Source organism: Talpa europaea (genome assembly GCF_964194135.1).
Source record: "Talpa europaea genome assembly, chromosome: 6".
NCBI classification, from domain to species: domain Eukaryota; kingdom Metazoa; phylum Chordata; class Mammalia; order Eulipotyphla; family Talpidae; genus Talpa; species Talpa europaea.
The window spans coordinates 14306097-14321875 of record NC_140072.1 but is presented as its reverse complement, the minus strand read 5'-3'; the positions used below and the strand labels follow the sequence as shown (position 1 = coordinate 14321875).

The following is a 15779-nucleotide window of genomic DNA, read 5'->3' as shown; positions in this document are numbered from 1 at the left end:
GGCAGCCTCTCCTCTTCTCGGCTCTGCTCAATTTCAGCTCCTAAAAGACATTCCAATCGAATCATTGGTAATGAACCACGTTTCCATTCTCTATTTTAAGAAAGACAAATTCCCTATTGAAAGTATGCAAAGATAGACACATTGCCATGAGTAATAAGAGTACTTACTATCATATTTTCCAAAATATGGTGTCAAGGAGAGAGGAAAATGCAAACACAAATTACTTATGCTCACAGATAATACAACCTGACATTGCTGCAGATTCTGGTCAGTCACATGTTTATCCACCATGTCTCTCTCTCTCTACTTTATGATTTAAAATGTCTTGTTTTGGGCCTCCCTGGTGGTGCAAGTGGTTAAGCACCACACTATGAAGCAATCTGCAGCCTTTGCAACATAAGTTCGATCCCCGGCTGGCCAGGGAGCAACCCACATGGTGCAGCAGACCTCTCCTGACTCGCCCGCTGCTCGCCTCAGCAGTGTACTTAAGTCAATCTGCCGCTTCTGTTCCCCACTCTATCTCTGGTGAATCCTCTCACCTCCCGCATCTCTGGCCTGTGCCCCAGCTCTTGTATGCGTAAATAAATCAATCTTAAAAAAAAATAAATTTTCTTGTTTTGTTTTAAAAGCAAGATTATATACTTAACCCTAAATGTGCCATTAGCTAACTACCACAATTTCATATTTTGTACTAACAGGTTTATATTTTGTACAAACACATGACAACTTACTTGTATTTTTCTCTTTAATGGTTAAGTTATTCAACAGCTTAAAACAGTTTTTAAATATATGGGTCTATTGATGTCGTGGTTTATTTATTTCTAATTTAATTGTAATGTGGGCAGAGAATAAGGTCCATGCAATATTGATGCTTTGGAATTTTTTGAATCTTGTTTTGTGGCCCAGTAAATGGTAGATTTTTATGATAAATCTGTCTTTACTTTGGTAAGACAAATAATAAAATTTGCCATCTTAACTATTTTCAAGTGTATAGTTCAGTAGTGTAAGTATATTTATATTGTTGTGAAACTGATCTCCAGAACTTTTTCATCCGGCTGAACTGAAACCCTACACCCACGAAAAACTCCTCTTGTCCATCCCCCAGTACTTAGAACCTACCATTCTATTTTCTACCTCTCTGGAATTATATTTTAGATACCTCATATAAGTGGGGTATTTGTCTTGTCACCTAGTAGTATTTGTCCTTTTGTGACTGTCTAATTCAATTAGCATGTCTTCAAGGTTCATCCAGGTTGCATGGGGTGACAGAATTTAATTTTTAAGGTTGCGTAGTAGTCCATTGTATGCATGTTTTACATTGTGTTTATCCATCCGTCATTGGACATATGGGTTCCTTTTACCTTTTAGCTACCTGCTACCTTTATGAATGCTGCTGCTATGAACATTGGTGTGCAAGTATTTCCTCAAGAACCTTCTTTCAAACCTTTTAGATATATACCCAGAAGTGAGATTGCTGGATCATTTGGCCCAATCACCTTTTTTTTTTTTTTTGAGTACATTCTTGCTTTCTGGATATTGTATTCCTTAGCTGTGTTACAGCATCTATCAACATTTCAATCCTTTTATGGTTGATAGTCCATGGATGGATACACCATATTTTGTTTATCTATTCATCCAAATGAATATTTTAATTTCCACCTTTTGACTATTATGAATATTGTTGTTATAACCATTCATATACAAATGCTTGTGTAGACATATGTTTTCATTTCTTTTAGGAATATCCCTAAGAGTGGAATTACTGGGTCTTATTATAACTACTTGTTTAGCTTTTGAGATGCTGTCAGACTGTTCTCCAGAGTAGTTAAACCATTTTACATTGCCACCAGCAGTGCATGAGGGTTCTAACTTTACACATTCTTACTAGTGCTTACTCTTTTCATTCTAGTCATCTTCGTGGAGGTGAAGTAAATCTCATGTGATTTTTGATTTGCAGCTTCCACTGACTAATAATTGTAACCTTCTTTTCATGTTCTTTTGGCCATTTGTATCATCTTCGCATAAAGGTCTATTCAGATTTTTTTGGTCCATTTTTTAATCAGATTATTTTTTAGTACTGCTACATAAGTTTTAAAAATATATTCCAAGGGCCTCCCTCATGGCTCAAGGGGTTAAGCACTGCACTATGAAGCAATCCACAGCCTCTGCAGCACGAGTTTCATCCCCAGCCGGCCAGGGAGCAACCTGGCACAGCAGACCTCGCCTGACTTGCCTGCTGCTCCCCTCAGCAGTGTACTTCGGTCAATCTGCCTGTTCTGTTCCCTACTCTGTCTCTGGTGAATCCTCTCACCGCCCCCCACCCCTATACCTCAGCTCTTGTACCAATAAACAAATAAATATTAAAAAAAAATAAAATAAAATATATTCCAAATACAAGTCCCTTATCAGAGATGATTTGCAAATATTTCTCCCATTCCATGTCATCATTTCACTTTGACAGTGTTCTTGGAAGCACAAACTTACAATGAAGTCAAATTTATTTTTATTTGTTGCTCATGCTTTGGTGTCATATCTATGGATTGCCAGATCCAAGGTCATGAAGGTTTGTAATATTTTCTTCTAAGAGGTTTATAGTTTTAGCTCTCACATGTAAATCTTTGATTCATTTTGAGTTAAATTTTATATATGTGTGAGATAGTTATTTTTCATATGGATATCCACTTGTCCAAGAATCATCTGTTGAAAACACTTTTTCAAGGCAGGCTGGGGTGTAGTATAGTGATTAAGAACAGGATTGTGACTCAGATGATGTGGGTTCAAATCCTGACTCTGCATTCTCCTAGGGTGTGACCCTAACCTTTTTGAGCCTCAGATTCCCCATCTGTAGAATGGGAGCAATAAAAGTAAAAATAAGAAAAAAGCATCTTCAGAAATGCACTCTGAAGTTATAGTGAGCATTGAAGAATTATTATATTAATAATATTAAATAAAATGACCATTTACTTAAAAAAGGAAGAAAGACAATAAAACACTATTTCCCCCATTAAACTATGTAAACACCATGAATCAAACATCAATTAACCATAGACACGTTTTTCAAATGAACTTTCAACTCTATTCAGCTGGTCTGTGTCTACCCCATGCAAGCACCACACAGCACTGTCTTGCTTGCTCTTACCTTCATAATAGCTTTTGAATCAAGGAGTGTGATCCCTCCTGTTTTGTCTTTCTCATTCCTATCTCGGGAGCAGTGATATGTCCTGGGTCCCTTCTTGCATGAATCCCAGAAGAGTTGTTGGTTTTTCAATCTGTTTGGCTTTTTACTTACTGTTAGGAGGGAGTGATGACTTCCAAGCAACTTCCAGCCAGAAACCATGGTATGCACTTTACTGTACACTTGCCACACTCGGAGTGAAGCATGTGAGTTGAGAAAAAGGCTACATTCTTGATATCTTACTGGACAAACACTGTGACCCTGTGCAGATGTGTATTTTGCCACTCCTCAAAGAGCTTTTTGAAATTTTTTTTTTAATCACCATGTCCACCCTTCCTCCCCAACCAGAATTGAGCAGATACTTTAAAAAACCGAAACTAAAATACTAACATTTTTGTATTAAGAAAGTCTGCAAATATTTGGTAATTTATGCACTTGTAGAAGAAAATGTTGACCCATCAGAGTGAGTACCTGATATCTAAAATGTGTAACTTAAGACTTATTACTTCAGGCTGAAATCTTGCTATTTACCCGTAGCAGTAAAACAGCATAAATCGCTCTGCTCACTAAATTTATAAGTTTAACTTATTAGATTGGTAATAATTATTTAGTACCTAGGGGAATATCTAAAAAGGAAATAAAATTTTATGTGTAAAAATGATTTAAGATATTTAAGTTTATAAAGGGGATCAAAGACCCCTTAAACGTAAATACAATTCTTTAGGCTTACAATTTCTAATAGAATACTGTCTCTGTACAATAAACTGAAAAGCTTAGGTGTGGCCACGGTGCTCACAGCTACTGAGACCTCATGAGACTCTGAAATCTATTTGGAGTCTGAGGGTTTGTCACCAGAGGCCCATGTCACCACCCACTGCAGAAGGATCCACCTTCCCCGAGTCCCACCATACCCTCCCTCATCTTTTAGTGATAGAAAAATTCCAAATTCCTAGAAGACATATGAATAACTTCATGAATATACAGGCACACATAAGGTGACCATATAATTTACTGTCCAAAGCAGGGCGTATTTGAAAATGAAAGGACATAATAATTAGTCTGGAACAACAGACTTAAGCCAGGATTGTCCTTCACCAATCAGGACAAGATCCTGCTAGGAATAACTGTGTGGTTTGTACATACCAAAGAGGAATAAAGCGAAGAACCCAGCTCCTAGCATTGGACAATACCAAGTGTTGACAATATGCTAGATGCTTTGTCTTACTGGAAAAGCGCCAGGAGTCCTTTCAAATGTTATTGACAATAGTAATCTTTTTACTAACAGTTGTAAGGCCTGTCCTCCTCTGTGTATCAAGGTTTCTTCTTCATACCTGATATGTTACAAGACCTCCTCCCTCATTGACTACAGACAAATCTTATTGTTAGGAGGTACCTGTATTTAAGAGTCAACCTGTAATTTTGAGCAGACACACTGGGGGTACTGGCTGCTCAGTTTCCTTGAATGCAGATTCTTACAACTGATCAAGCCTTATTTTCAAGTCTGAGTCTGTGGTCTTTTATTTTTTCACAACCACACGTGTGCAAAGGCATCCATGCCTTCTTGGGCACGTCTTGGGCCATGTGCAAGGTGGAAGAGGTGACCAGCCTAACTCCCTCTTCTTGGAAGAAACACAACCGAGACCAAGTGATAAGTAGCTACAGTTTAATACAAACCTGCACCAGAACACAAGGTGTCGGGCTGTTTTGTTTTTGCCTCAAACAGGTGGCCAAAGCACAGGACCGTGTGTCGTCTGGGGGGTGACACAACCTTAGCACCATGACATTAACAGAGGAGTGAGGAAGTCACTTAGGTGCTGGGGCGCTGGTGGCTCCATCCCGACCCCAGGCTGTGCCGGCCGCCTGGGCGGCTGGAGGCGGGGAGCTTCCGCGTGGCTCTGTGGTTTCTGGGTCGGTATTGGAAAAGCCCTCGTCACGGCATTGGCTTGACAGAGACCTACTGTGGACTCCTAGCACTACACACACGCGCACACACACGCACACACTGTAGTACAATTTTCTGGTAACTTAACCCACAAACCTAGAGAGCAGCTAAGGCAAAAACAACAGTATTTATTCAGCAAGTACAAGACCAGTTCGAGAGCTGCATTCAGTGCAACCAGAGACCCTCTTCATTCCAACCGGGAGTGGGGGGGCGGAGGGCTGGTGATGGAGCTGGCTGGAGCTCTGCAGGGGAGCAAGGGGCGGGTTGGGGGGGGCTGACGGTTCATTTGGTTCCTTGAACCTCCTTCTGATTTGCATCTAGAAGCTCCTGGGCAAGGGTGGGGTCTATGGGAGGATGGGGGTGGATGAAATGGAAGGCCTATATGGTGGACCACTCCAAGATGTGGTCTCCAGCGCCACGGGGACCACGCATCCCTTGGGCGGAGGCACTCAGAGAAGGTAAAGCTTTCCTGGCCTTGGCAGGGATGCTCTGCCTGCTGGCCACCACCGCTGCTCGGCTCTTTGGCATCTGCCCAAGGCCCATGACCCAGCAAGGGCTGACAGGGTAGAGATGTGCACTGGACCAAGAGGCCAGTGTCATGATTTTCCAGGCCTGGGTCTCTACCCAGTCTCCACGGCTGCCACCCTCTATGAGGCCCCCATCATTTCCGCTCCCTGACTTATGTGTCCATCCTCTCAGGCCCTCGGTGAGGAAGATGAGGCGAAGGGAGATGAGAGGATGTGGACGCAGCTCGAGCCAGCTGGCAGGCCTCCAACATTTAGCTAGTTTTGGCTCAAACAGTGAATATGCATTAGTTTGTTTACAAGAAAAATTGATCTACCTGTGCAAACAAAGCAGAATACCTAGCAGGGGAGTCGATCTCTCGTTGGTTAAACTTCTAGGTGGGATCTACAAGAGATGGCCCCCTGCCGCTCCCCTCCACAGCTGGGGTAGACAGCCAGACGCTTAAGGGATACTTCTGGGGACAGAAGGCCTAACCTTTCTGGGCCTCTGTGAAATGGGGAGAATAATATATGCTCTGTTGTCAGGAGGAAAAATGAGGGGTCATATAGGAAAAGCACTAGAGAGACGTGCACGGAATGGCCATTAGCTCAAGGGTCCAGGAGCTCAGTGCAAGGCTGGGGTGCTCAAACCAAACTGCCACATAAAAGCACTCCCCAAGGCAGGCGGTCACTTCCCAGGTCACTCAGGGTGGACGGAGGTCACCTGGCCTCTAGAGTTGCGTGGACACTTCCTGGAGCTTCAGAGGCAGGGATGTGGGAGAGGGAGGCCACAAGCTGGGGAGAGGGTGCTGCTGACCACAGGCTCTCCAGCCAGGTCCTGCCGCCCTGCTCTCCGGCCCTGGCACCAGCTCCCCTACTCCTGCTCCCCCTTTCTTAGCAGGCAGGAGGCCTCTTGCCAATCACACAGGAGGAGCGACTAGGCCTCTGTCCAGCGAGGGAGTTTATAGGCAGCTGGTGTTGGGGACAAGTGGGGTTAGTGCTGGGAGTGACCAGGGCCAGAGTGGGAAAGACCACCCCACTCCTTGAAGGGGCCCGGGGCCAGTACCCCAGGTACCCTCTCAGGATGTAGGCAACTAAGACCAGGAGGAGAGGGAAGAGGGCCTGGGAAGGGCCTCTGGCAGCCTGGAAGACTCCAGATGGGGAGCAGAGGGGCCTGTGAGTCCAGCACCCCATCCTGCCTGCACCCTGGCTGTCTGGTTGGTGTCGAGTGCAGCATCTCCTAAGGTCCACATCTATTCCTGTTTCTATGCTATGCTAGAGTCACGAAGCACCGTTATTTTTCACAGGATGCACGAACAAGTCAAACCAAACCACTGCGCAAACCAAACGTGCAAAAACGAAATCATGTACACGCGCCTGGCACCAGCCTCACGCCCACCCAGCTGGCCCCTCTGAGCCTGTGATGCCCCAGGGAGCTGGGTGGGGGGAGAGGGAGAAGCTGGCAAAGGGCGCAGAGTGTTCCAAACACACCCGTCCCGGGGGGTCCCAACCACACCTGCACGGGGCCAGCGGTGGGGACATCCTGGGCATGGCTGGGAAGCGACCACCTGTCTGACTTGGGAAAGCGACCACAGGCCTAAGGGCACGGGGGAGTCCTTTTTTAAAAACATATCTGCTAAAGTGCTCTGGGCAACTGGCCGGTGGGCCAGGGGGCAGGGCACTAAAGTCTGGGCTTTCCCAAAGCCAGGATGGGGAGGCAGGTGAGAGGAGGGGCTGGGCGGGGTCTATGCATTGGGCTCTGTGCATAGTGTGGGCTTCCTGGGCCCCAGAAAGGCCTGCCGAGGCAAGGCAGGAAAGGACTGCAGCAGGAACACATCTCAAAGTGCCTGTTAGGGTTGGCTCGAAGCACAGTGAATCACGTGTCAGACATGGGGAGGGCTCCCCGGGTCCCGTGGCCCCCTCAGATGGTGTGCTGCCCAGCCCAGCCTCTCCCTCCCCCTGCAGCTGTGGCCGAGGGTGTGCAGGCTGGTGGCAGCGGTGCATCCTCACTTGGGGGGCTGGTCAGTGCCTTTACCAAATGCCACTTGACCTGCCTCCGGGGGGCGCGAGGATCCGAGCCGAAGCTCGCTTTGGAACGTGGTCATCAATCTGAGAACCTGTAGGGAAGGAAGCAGAGGGTGAGCTCAGCTACTCTCACCCATGTGCTGGTGGAGGCTCCTTAAGTGCAGAGGCCAAGTCAGGTCCTCCGGGGGTATCATCTAATGTAATCCTCACAACTCCACCCGCTTCACAGATGAAGAATCTGAGGCTCAGGGAAGTTAAGTAACTTGCCCAAGTTACTTAACTTGGCACAGTGTGTAAGTGGTAGAGTCTGGATTTGAACCCGGGTCTTCCTGATTCAGAGCTGACATGATTGCTACACCATGCCATCTCCACTGCTCCCAAGCCTGGACCAATGGTCTCCTGTTGGGCACATAGACTGTGGGTGACCTGTTAGCATATGGGCCTTTGTACAAATGGCTGGGGGAGTAAGAGAGGAAGAAGCGGGGCGACCCACAGTGTTTGGGAAAATCAAAGAAGGAAACTTCAGAGGCCCTTGATCCCAAGACTTAGAAAAGGAAGACTGGAGCCCCAGAGTATAGTGGGACATCGCTCAGACTGTCCCATCTAGGACAGACAACGTTAGTCCTATCTAGGGTGGGGAGAAGGTGGGAGTCAGCCAAATGTTTGCTGAGTCTGAGAAGACTCCTGCCAATCTTGGGTCTGACAGAGATGTGGGTGGGAGCAGAAGCCGCAGCCAGCAGGGCGATGGGTTTTGGGGGCCTTGCCACTGCTCCTGGGTGGGCATCTGCAGGAGGGGCCAGGCCAGGCAGCATGGGAATCTATACCCCCTGGTTTGGCAAGTGCCACTGACTCCCCACAGCACCATCCCCTTCTGACTCCCTGCACCTGCAAGCCTGGCTGGGAGCGGTGGCCCTTCGGTGGGGACAATGGCTTGGAGAAGACGGGAGACTGATGGGGACTGATGGGGGGCTCCTCTCCTCTGGGCTAACTCTTAGAACGGGAACTACCTGTTTTCCACCTGGGGGGGGGGGCCCAAAACAGGTTGGGCACAGAGGAAGGTGTTCCCCCTGGTTTTGCCCTCTGCCTCTCATATTGGACAGCTTGTATGAGGATCTGTCTCCCCAGTAAGGGTCCTGAAGCCGGTGGAAGAATCTGGATCTTGTTTCTCTCACGCTCACAGCACGGCCCTGGCAGAGTGGAGACGTGGACGTCACCGGGGCTGGTCCTGCAGGGCGTTCAGCTGCACTCAGGGAGACCCACCCTGCCCCCTTCATGGTCTGGAGACAATTTCCATCAAAGCCGCCTGCAGGACCTGGGCACCCTGCAGCCTTGGCTGTTCGCAACTCACCGGCTATGCCTTGGTGACTGCACTGCCCCCAGACTCTCTGCAGGATGCCTGGACGGGCACTGCTGACATTAAGGCCCTGAGCACAGACACGGCCCATATATCATATCTGTGCTGCACCTGTTACTGCTGGCATAAAAGAAGATGAAAGAGGCATTGTGGGGATTGGGTGCGGGAGGAAATGGAAGAAGAGAAACACTAGGTCTTCAGAGAGGCTGTAGAGGAGAGGGCTGGGGAGACATGATAATGGAGGTGCAGGGTCACGGAGCGGGGAGGGTTAAGCCTTTAAGAGAAATTACCTCAGCAGCACTGCTGTGTGCAGGCCTTCAAGGGGTTCGTGGGACAAAAATAGCTGAACTTAAAAACCCCAGGGGAGCCCTGGCTGTCATGGCCTGTTAGCGCCCTCCTGCCCTACCCACCTGTGTCTGTGTGTCCAATAGGGCCAAGTTCTCGTCACTGGGGGACACTGCACAAGGCCCCCCAAGCAGGCCTCTCCTCCTGGCCCCTCTGCCCTCCCCCACCACTCCACTGTGGACACGCAGGTGCGGGTGCCGGCGGCCCTTACCAGAGAGGCTGAAGCTGGATTCGTGAAGGTCCCTCATGCCCCCATGTCGGGTGACGGGCCGGGTGGGAGTGTCCGCCAGTGGCGTTCCCATCTCTTTTTTCCCAGGATGCACAACGACAGCGACCTCCCCCAGGTAGGGAGTGCGGTCCACGCCCTTCACCTTTAAGGTCTAGTGAGGGTGGGTAAGCAGAAAAAAGGAACACTATCACCACCCAGACAGCACTGCTGCCAGCACCTCCCCGACAGCTGACGGGAGGCTAGAGCCGGCCGCTCTGCTCAGGAGCCAAATTACCACCCATGACAAAGGTTTCTTGGGACTTGAGACCACAGGGGAGGAGAATCCCTTCCAGGTGCCTCCTAACCTCCAGGTGTACATGACTGTGCACCAGAAAATAGGGGCTGGCTCCCCCTCAACATGGTGGACTCCCCACGAACACCCAGGTAGATGCCTGAGATGCTCACCTCAACAGCACCCACCCAAAGCGAGGTTTCCCCACCAACCTGCCAGGTTCCTGGGAGTCTGTGCCTTGTGATCTAACAACTTTGTGGGGGCGGAGGCTACATGCAGCTGGTCTGGGGGTGAAAGTTCCCCGGTAGCAATACCAGATAATTCTGTACTCGCCGAGGCAGTAGAATTCAGTCTCTATTCTGTATCCTGACTGCCCCCGTTCCAGCCCCAGCTCTGCGCCTCGTAAGCTGTAGAAGTTACCTGGCCTCGCTGTGCCTGTCTCCTTCTCTGTAAAATTAGGATGAGTGTGCCACATATCAGCACTGCACAGAGTTGCTTTGAGATGAGATGCATTAACCTAGAACTGCAAGGCCAGGGCTGCCGGCCCCGCACTGGGAGCTGGCGTGAGGACTCAGGCCGGCCTCTCTAGGGCAGCTCCCAAAGACGAGGCTGGCCATTGCTCCCCAAGCAACAAGGGAGCAGTCAGCCCTCTCTGGGTGAGTGTTTACTAGAGCTTGAAGCCCTTGGGGATGAGTGGAGCACAAAGCTCTAGTGAAGGCCCAGGCGGCTTATGGAATCCAAGGCTGGGTGGGACCTTTGAGATAAGACCCTAGGGCCACCCACACGGCAGTGAACTTTCCAGAGCTGGCCTGACCATGACAGTGTGGGGGAGCCGACCCAGCCAAACCCACGCAGCCTGCAACAGTCACAAGGTGGAGGGGAGGGCAGGGAAGAGCAACCAGAGGCCAAAAATGCTAACTCAGGGCAAGCCAACAAGTCTCGGCCCTGAGGCAGGGTTCCTGGAGAAGCTGGTAGCTTTCCTCCCACTCCGGGGGCCTGGGGACCCTCCCCACATGCAGTGCTCTGCTGCAGGCACCCCTTTCCCCTCCTCCAGTCATTCCCAAGTCACCCTCCAGCAGCGGAGTTTGGTGGAAACAGGGTAGGAACCTCTTGAGACTCAGAGCAGCCAGGTCAGCTGTCTCCGACGGGGTGGCTCCGCCTCGCCTCACCTTTTCCCTCTGGACCAGCTTCTTGTAGACGGTGTCCGGGAAGGAGCGCAGGGGACAGAACTTGCCAGTGCCCTCAGCACACATGAACACGCCGTTCTCATACACTACCCGGCCCCGGCTGATGGTGACCAGCGGCACGCCGTGGCAGCGCATGTTCTCATACAGGTTGAAGTCTCCTCCCTGCACCTGGGTGCTGGCTGAGATGGTCCTGGCGGGGGCAGGAGCGGGAAAGAAAGCTCTGAGCAGAGGCAAAAGTGTCACAGTTCAGTGGGAAGGGAAGAGGCTCGTTGGGAAGGGGTGAGGCTCAGTGGGAGGGAGAGAGGCTCAGTGGGAAGGAGAGAGGCTCAGTGGGAAGGGGTGAGGCTCGGTGGGAAGGGGTAATGCTCAGGCGAGGGATGTTCCCCGAAGGAAGATCCATCTCCCCTACTCCCACCCTTCTGTGTAGAAATGACAATTCCTGGCACATCTCATTTATCACTCAACTTGCATTCAAGAATGTTGTGGTGCTTACTGGGGGGCTGAGTGAGAGCCAGGCGAGCTAACCCTGGTGAGGCTTACGCTTCCAGGTGAGGCAGCCTGGAAGAACTCCCAAGGCCATGCTGCTCAAGAGCGCCTCCAGCTTCAGCAGGAGGAGCAGAGGGTGGTAGAGAGCCTGGGGCCAAGGTCAGGATAGCTGCACTGTCCAACCATTTACAGGCTCTGTGCTCTGGGGATGCCCTGGTCTTATTTCTTTCAATGGTCAAATGAAAATAAGAACTCCAGGCCTGAGCACCCCACCCGGGGTGGTGTGAACATCAAATGAGCCTGTGGATGTGCAGCAGCCTTGAGGGCCTGCCCAGTGCCCTGCAGAGGGGCCGACACGGTGTGGTCTCGGGCTGCCTTGCTCACACACGCCCCTGGTGCTCACACACATCCCTCTAGCCTGACACAAACAGCGGGCTTTACTTTGTGGCTTCTGGATCCCACACCACCACGTCGGCATCAGCTCCAGGGATGATGCGGCCCTTGCGGGGATACAGGTTGAGAATCTTCGCTGCATTGGAGCTGGTAACGGCCACAAAACGATTCTCATCCATCTTCCCTCCAACCTGAAACATGGCAGACGTGTCAAGTCAACCAGGCCTGTGAATGTGCCCAAACCCCTGTAACCCTTGAACTGGAGCTGTGCTGCTGGTCAGAGCAGTGGTGCTGGGGACAATGGTGGCATCACCTCTGAGGGCTCCGTCTGCTGGGCTTGGTGCCCACGATTGCTTACTCCTTTCTCCTTCATCCAGCAACCGTGGTGGGTGGTTGTGGTTCTGAAAGGCTGCCTACTGGGTGCAAATCTATGCCCTGCTTGTGAAACCAGTTCTATTCCTGTGCCCCTTTGGATGAGTGGCACCTATCCTGTGTGCTGGACAAGCATCATTTTATCCCACCCAGCACGAGAGCTCCCAGACTTTCTTTCTGGGAGTTTCCTGAGTCGCCTCATGGATGTTCCCTGAGCTTAGTCTTGAAAATGTCAATCTTCTTGGATTCACACTCTCTGCTGCATTTCATACATGATAGGTCAAAATCAAAAATACTTATTGTTCCTGGGCAGAATAGGCGCTATTCAAATGAAGTCCTAGTCCCTGTATTTATTGAAAAGCATTGGGACAAAAGCTATCAAGAGCCTAAAAATGTTCATATCTCTTGATCCAGAAATCCACTTCTAGGAATCTGTCCTGAGGAAATCATTAGAAATGCTCACATTTACTCTCGAACACAGAGGGCTCTGCAGCCTTATTTGTTAAGCACAAAAATTTTAAACAATTCAAAGCTCCAAATATGGGGGCAGGATTAAGCTAAGCATGGCCGTTCCATTGGAGGAAATATTACTCAGTCATGAAAATGATATTTTTAAAAGAATTTTTACTGATCTAGTAAGATAAAGAGAGAGAAAAGACCAGTGGACACTCTGGCGAGGCCATGGGGCTGGGGGCACGTACCACCCCTCTCTCCCAGATGACACTCATGCGATCCTGAACGCCGCTCACGCCATGCGGGATCTTGGTGAAGTCCTCTTTGCCCATGGCTTTCTGCTTCGTGGTAAAGGGCCGGTGATCGGAAGCCACAATGTTCAGAGTATCACTGGGTGGAGGGAAGGACAGGAACAGTAAGGGGAAGGAGCCCAGGTCCCAGAGCGTGGGACAAAGCTGGAGCCTGAGCAAGGCTGACCTCATCCTGGCCTGTGTGAGCCTCAGCTTACTCATCTGCAGCATGGGGATATGTGCGAACGTGGCATAACATGTCAGCATCACAGGAGACATCGATAAGAACCTCTGGGGCGTTGACTTTAAGAATCACGTAAGCAGAGAAAAACTGTACGTAGAGTTTAGCTGAAGTGAGAGGGTGGAGGTGGTTTTATTACCAGAAACCATATGCCAGCTTCCTCTCCTCTCCCTTCAACTCCCACCAGTCCCCGCTGGCAGCAAGCATGTGCTTGGTGAAACATTCACAAGTTCAATGTTAAGCTTTGCTAAATAACTCAAAGCCATGGCCTGCCTTGGATGTGGGGGCTCTAATGGCCCAGAAGGGAAAGGTGGGGGGACCTGACAGAGTGAGGTCTGCTTCAAAAGCCAGCGAGGGTGTGCAAGTCACTGGTTCATTGCCATGGCAGCCGTGACCTTCATCCGCAGAGGGCCACACGGAGCTGGGGTGGTTGTAAGGCAAGGCTGGGCTCTCAAGGGGCTAAGAACTCGGGGCAGAGACTTACAACAGTGGGAGGCTGCATTGTGCTTGTGTAGCAGACTCTGCCTAATGAGGGTCCATGCTCAGAGAGCTCTGTAGGATGAGAGCTCAGAGGTGGTGAGGGCAGAGGGGAGACAATGCCCACATCGCCCAGGCCAGGGCAACCCCAGAAGGAAATGCCCTTGGAGAGCAGGGAGAGGCCTGGCAGGAGCATGGGGTCATGTGGGAGAGGGCCCATGCAGGGGCTGGAGTATGGGGTCATGTGGGGAGAGTCTAATTTTACTTGTAGAAGTCCAAAGCGATGGGAGAGCACATGGGCCACCCAAGAAGGGGACTCTAGGAGCAGAAGGCATTATTTGGCTTGGGGAGGAGACATATTCTAGGGCTGTCAGACGAATCCGGGTCAGGCTGCATGCAGGCTGACTCCACTGGGGCCTGGCAGGGCTTAGCAGTCACAGCTCGTGCCAAGTGACTAATGTCCTTGGCCCAAAGCACAGAGGGATGACTAGGCTCTTCCTGTGGCACGGGCTGGTATCTCCTTGGGCCAGATGCTGCTCTGGGACTCTTCAGACATCAGGCTTTGCTAGAGGGACCCACAGTGCCCGCTGCCTCCCCCAAGCTGCAGCACCCACCAGAGAACCTTGAGGTTTCCACTTCCTCTTTAGGGTGCTCCAACACCTGGGTAGGGTTTGGATCAGAAGGGCACCCTCAAGAGTCTTGGGCTGTGGGTCATAGACCCCGGGAGCAGCCAGGTCGACGTCCACTCTTTAGTGGGCTAATGCTATTAAGAGCCAACTTTACAGAAAGACTCCTACACCAGGGTGCTCACGTGCAGGTGGGGTGGTCGCTCCCCAGAGAGCTTGGAGGTGCCCAGGGCTGTGTCAATACACACCTGCCTATGTGCATTGAGGTTTAAAGCAGGACTGGCTCAGTCAAGCATTTAAAAATTTCACATGCGGGCATGAAGGGATTTCTAGTCTCTTTAAGAAATCAGGATTTCAATAAAGGACAAATCCTTACTTCTGTAGATTGTACTTTTTCTCTGATATGTATATAAGAAATTACATCTTAAAGTAGATCACTATGAAGCATCTCAAATTTTCTTAAGAGAGATGACAACCGGTGTGGGTTTTCTATCAAGTGTTTTGTGTAATGTCAATTATCACCAACAGTGTATCATGAAAGCAAAATTATAGTCATCATTAATTCCTATAAATAATGAAAATCTGAAAACCATACTCTAAATCCTATAAAAATAGCACCCATTTACAATATGTCCTGATGTAAAAAAAGGATTGACACTATTCTAATGGTTTATCCTCATAAAAGCTGACATAAAATTACAATTCTATTTAAATGAATAGAATGTATTTAAATAATTTAAATTTGACAAAATAGGCTAGATAGAAAATCTGAAATGACTCCATTAAGAATACATTTCCTCCCTGCCTCTCTGAAGCCGTGGGGGTTTTGACACAGCCACTGGGGTGGGCTGGAGGATGTAGGGCCTCTGTCCTTTTGGTACATTGACTTGGGGCAGGCAGAGGCATTTCAAAAGAGTCTCTGATCTTGGAACGGAGCCCATATTATTATAATGATTCTTGGTACTTGTTTGTCTTTGCTGTGTTGATAGTGATGAAAAGGAGACTGGTTTTTTGCAACGAAAAGCATTTTTGTAAGGGCTGATCCAGCATCTCCCCCTCCTCCTGTCTCACTCTATTTATAATCTGTCAGAGCCGTGTGCTCGGTGCCACAGCAAAGCTGTGGGCCAGGACGTAATGACCTCTACCGCACCCCCTGCACCCTGGGGCCCCATGACCTGCTCGCCTCTCCTATTTGGAAAGCCCCTGCACCCCAGCTCTCCCTAGGTTGTTAACACGCAGGATGTTGAGTGTGAACTTTCCAGCTGGTGACAACCAGGATGGAAGTGAAGGAGCTGGGTGAAATAAGTGCCCGATATCTACAGAGAGTTTGGTCATGTCCCTGCAGTCCCTCTCCACCCCCCCAGTCACTGCAAGAGGCTTATCTCCGTCCAGCGCTAGGAAAGCAGGAGA

General features: G+C 49.7%; 1 protein-coding gene across 1 annotated transcript in view; it reads right to left on the bottom strand.

Annotated features, from left to right (window-relative positions):
* Positions 1–7525: 7525 nt before the first annotated feature.
* DPYSL5 (dihydropyrimidinase like 5) overlaps positions 7526–15779 on the bottom strand; it is a gene marked incomplete at its 5' end in the record, with an annotated part of 37286 nt that continues 29032 nt past the window's right edge. The window contains 5 exons of the mRNA XM_084236066.1: positions 7526–7737; positions 9556–9724; positions 11014–11221; positions 11959–12101; positions 12984–13125. Of these exons, the coding sequence (XP_084092192.1) occupies positions 7652–7737; positions 9556–9724; positions 11014–11221; positions 11959–12101; positions 12984–13125 (748 nt within the window). The 3' untranslated portion in view covers positions 7526–7651. The remainder of the gene's footprint in view (positions 7738–9555; positions 9725–11013; positions 11222–11958; positions 12102–12983; positions 13126–15779) is intronic.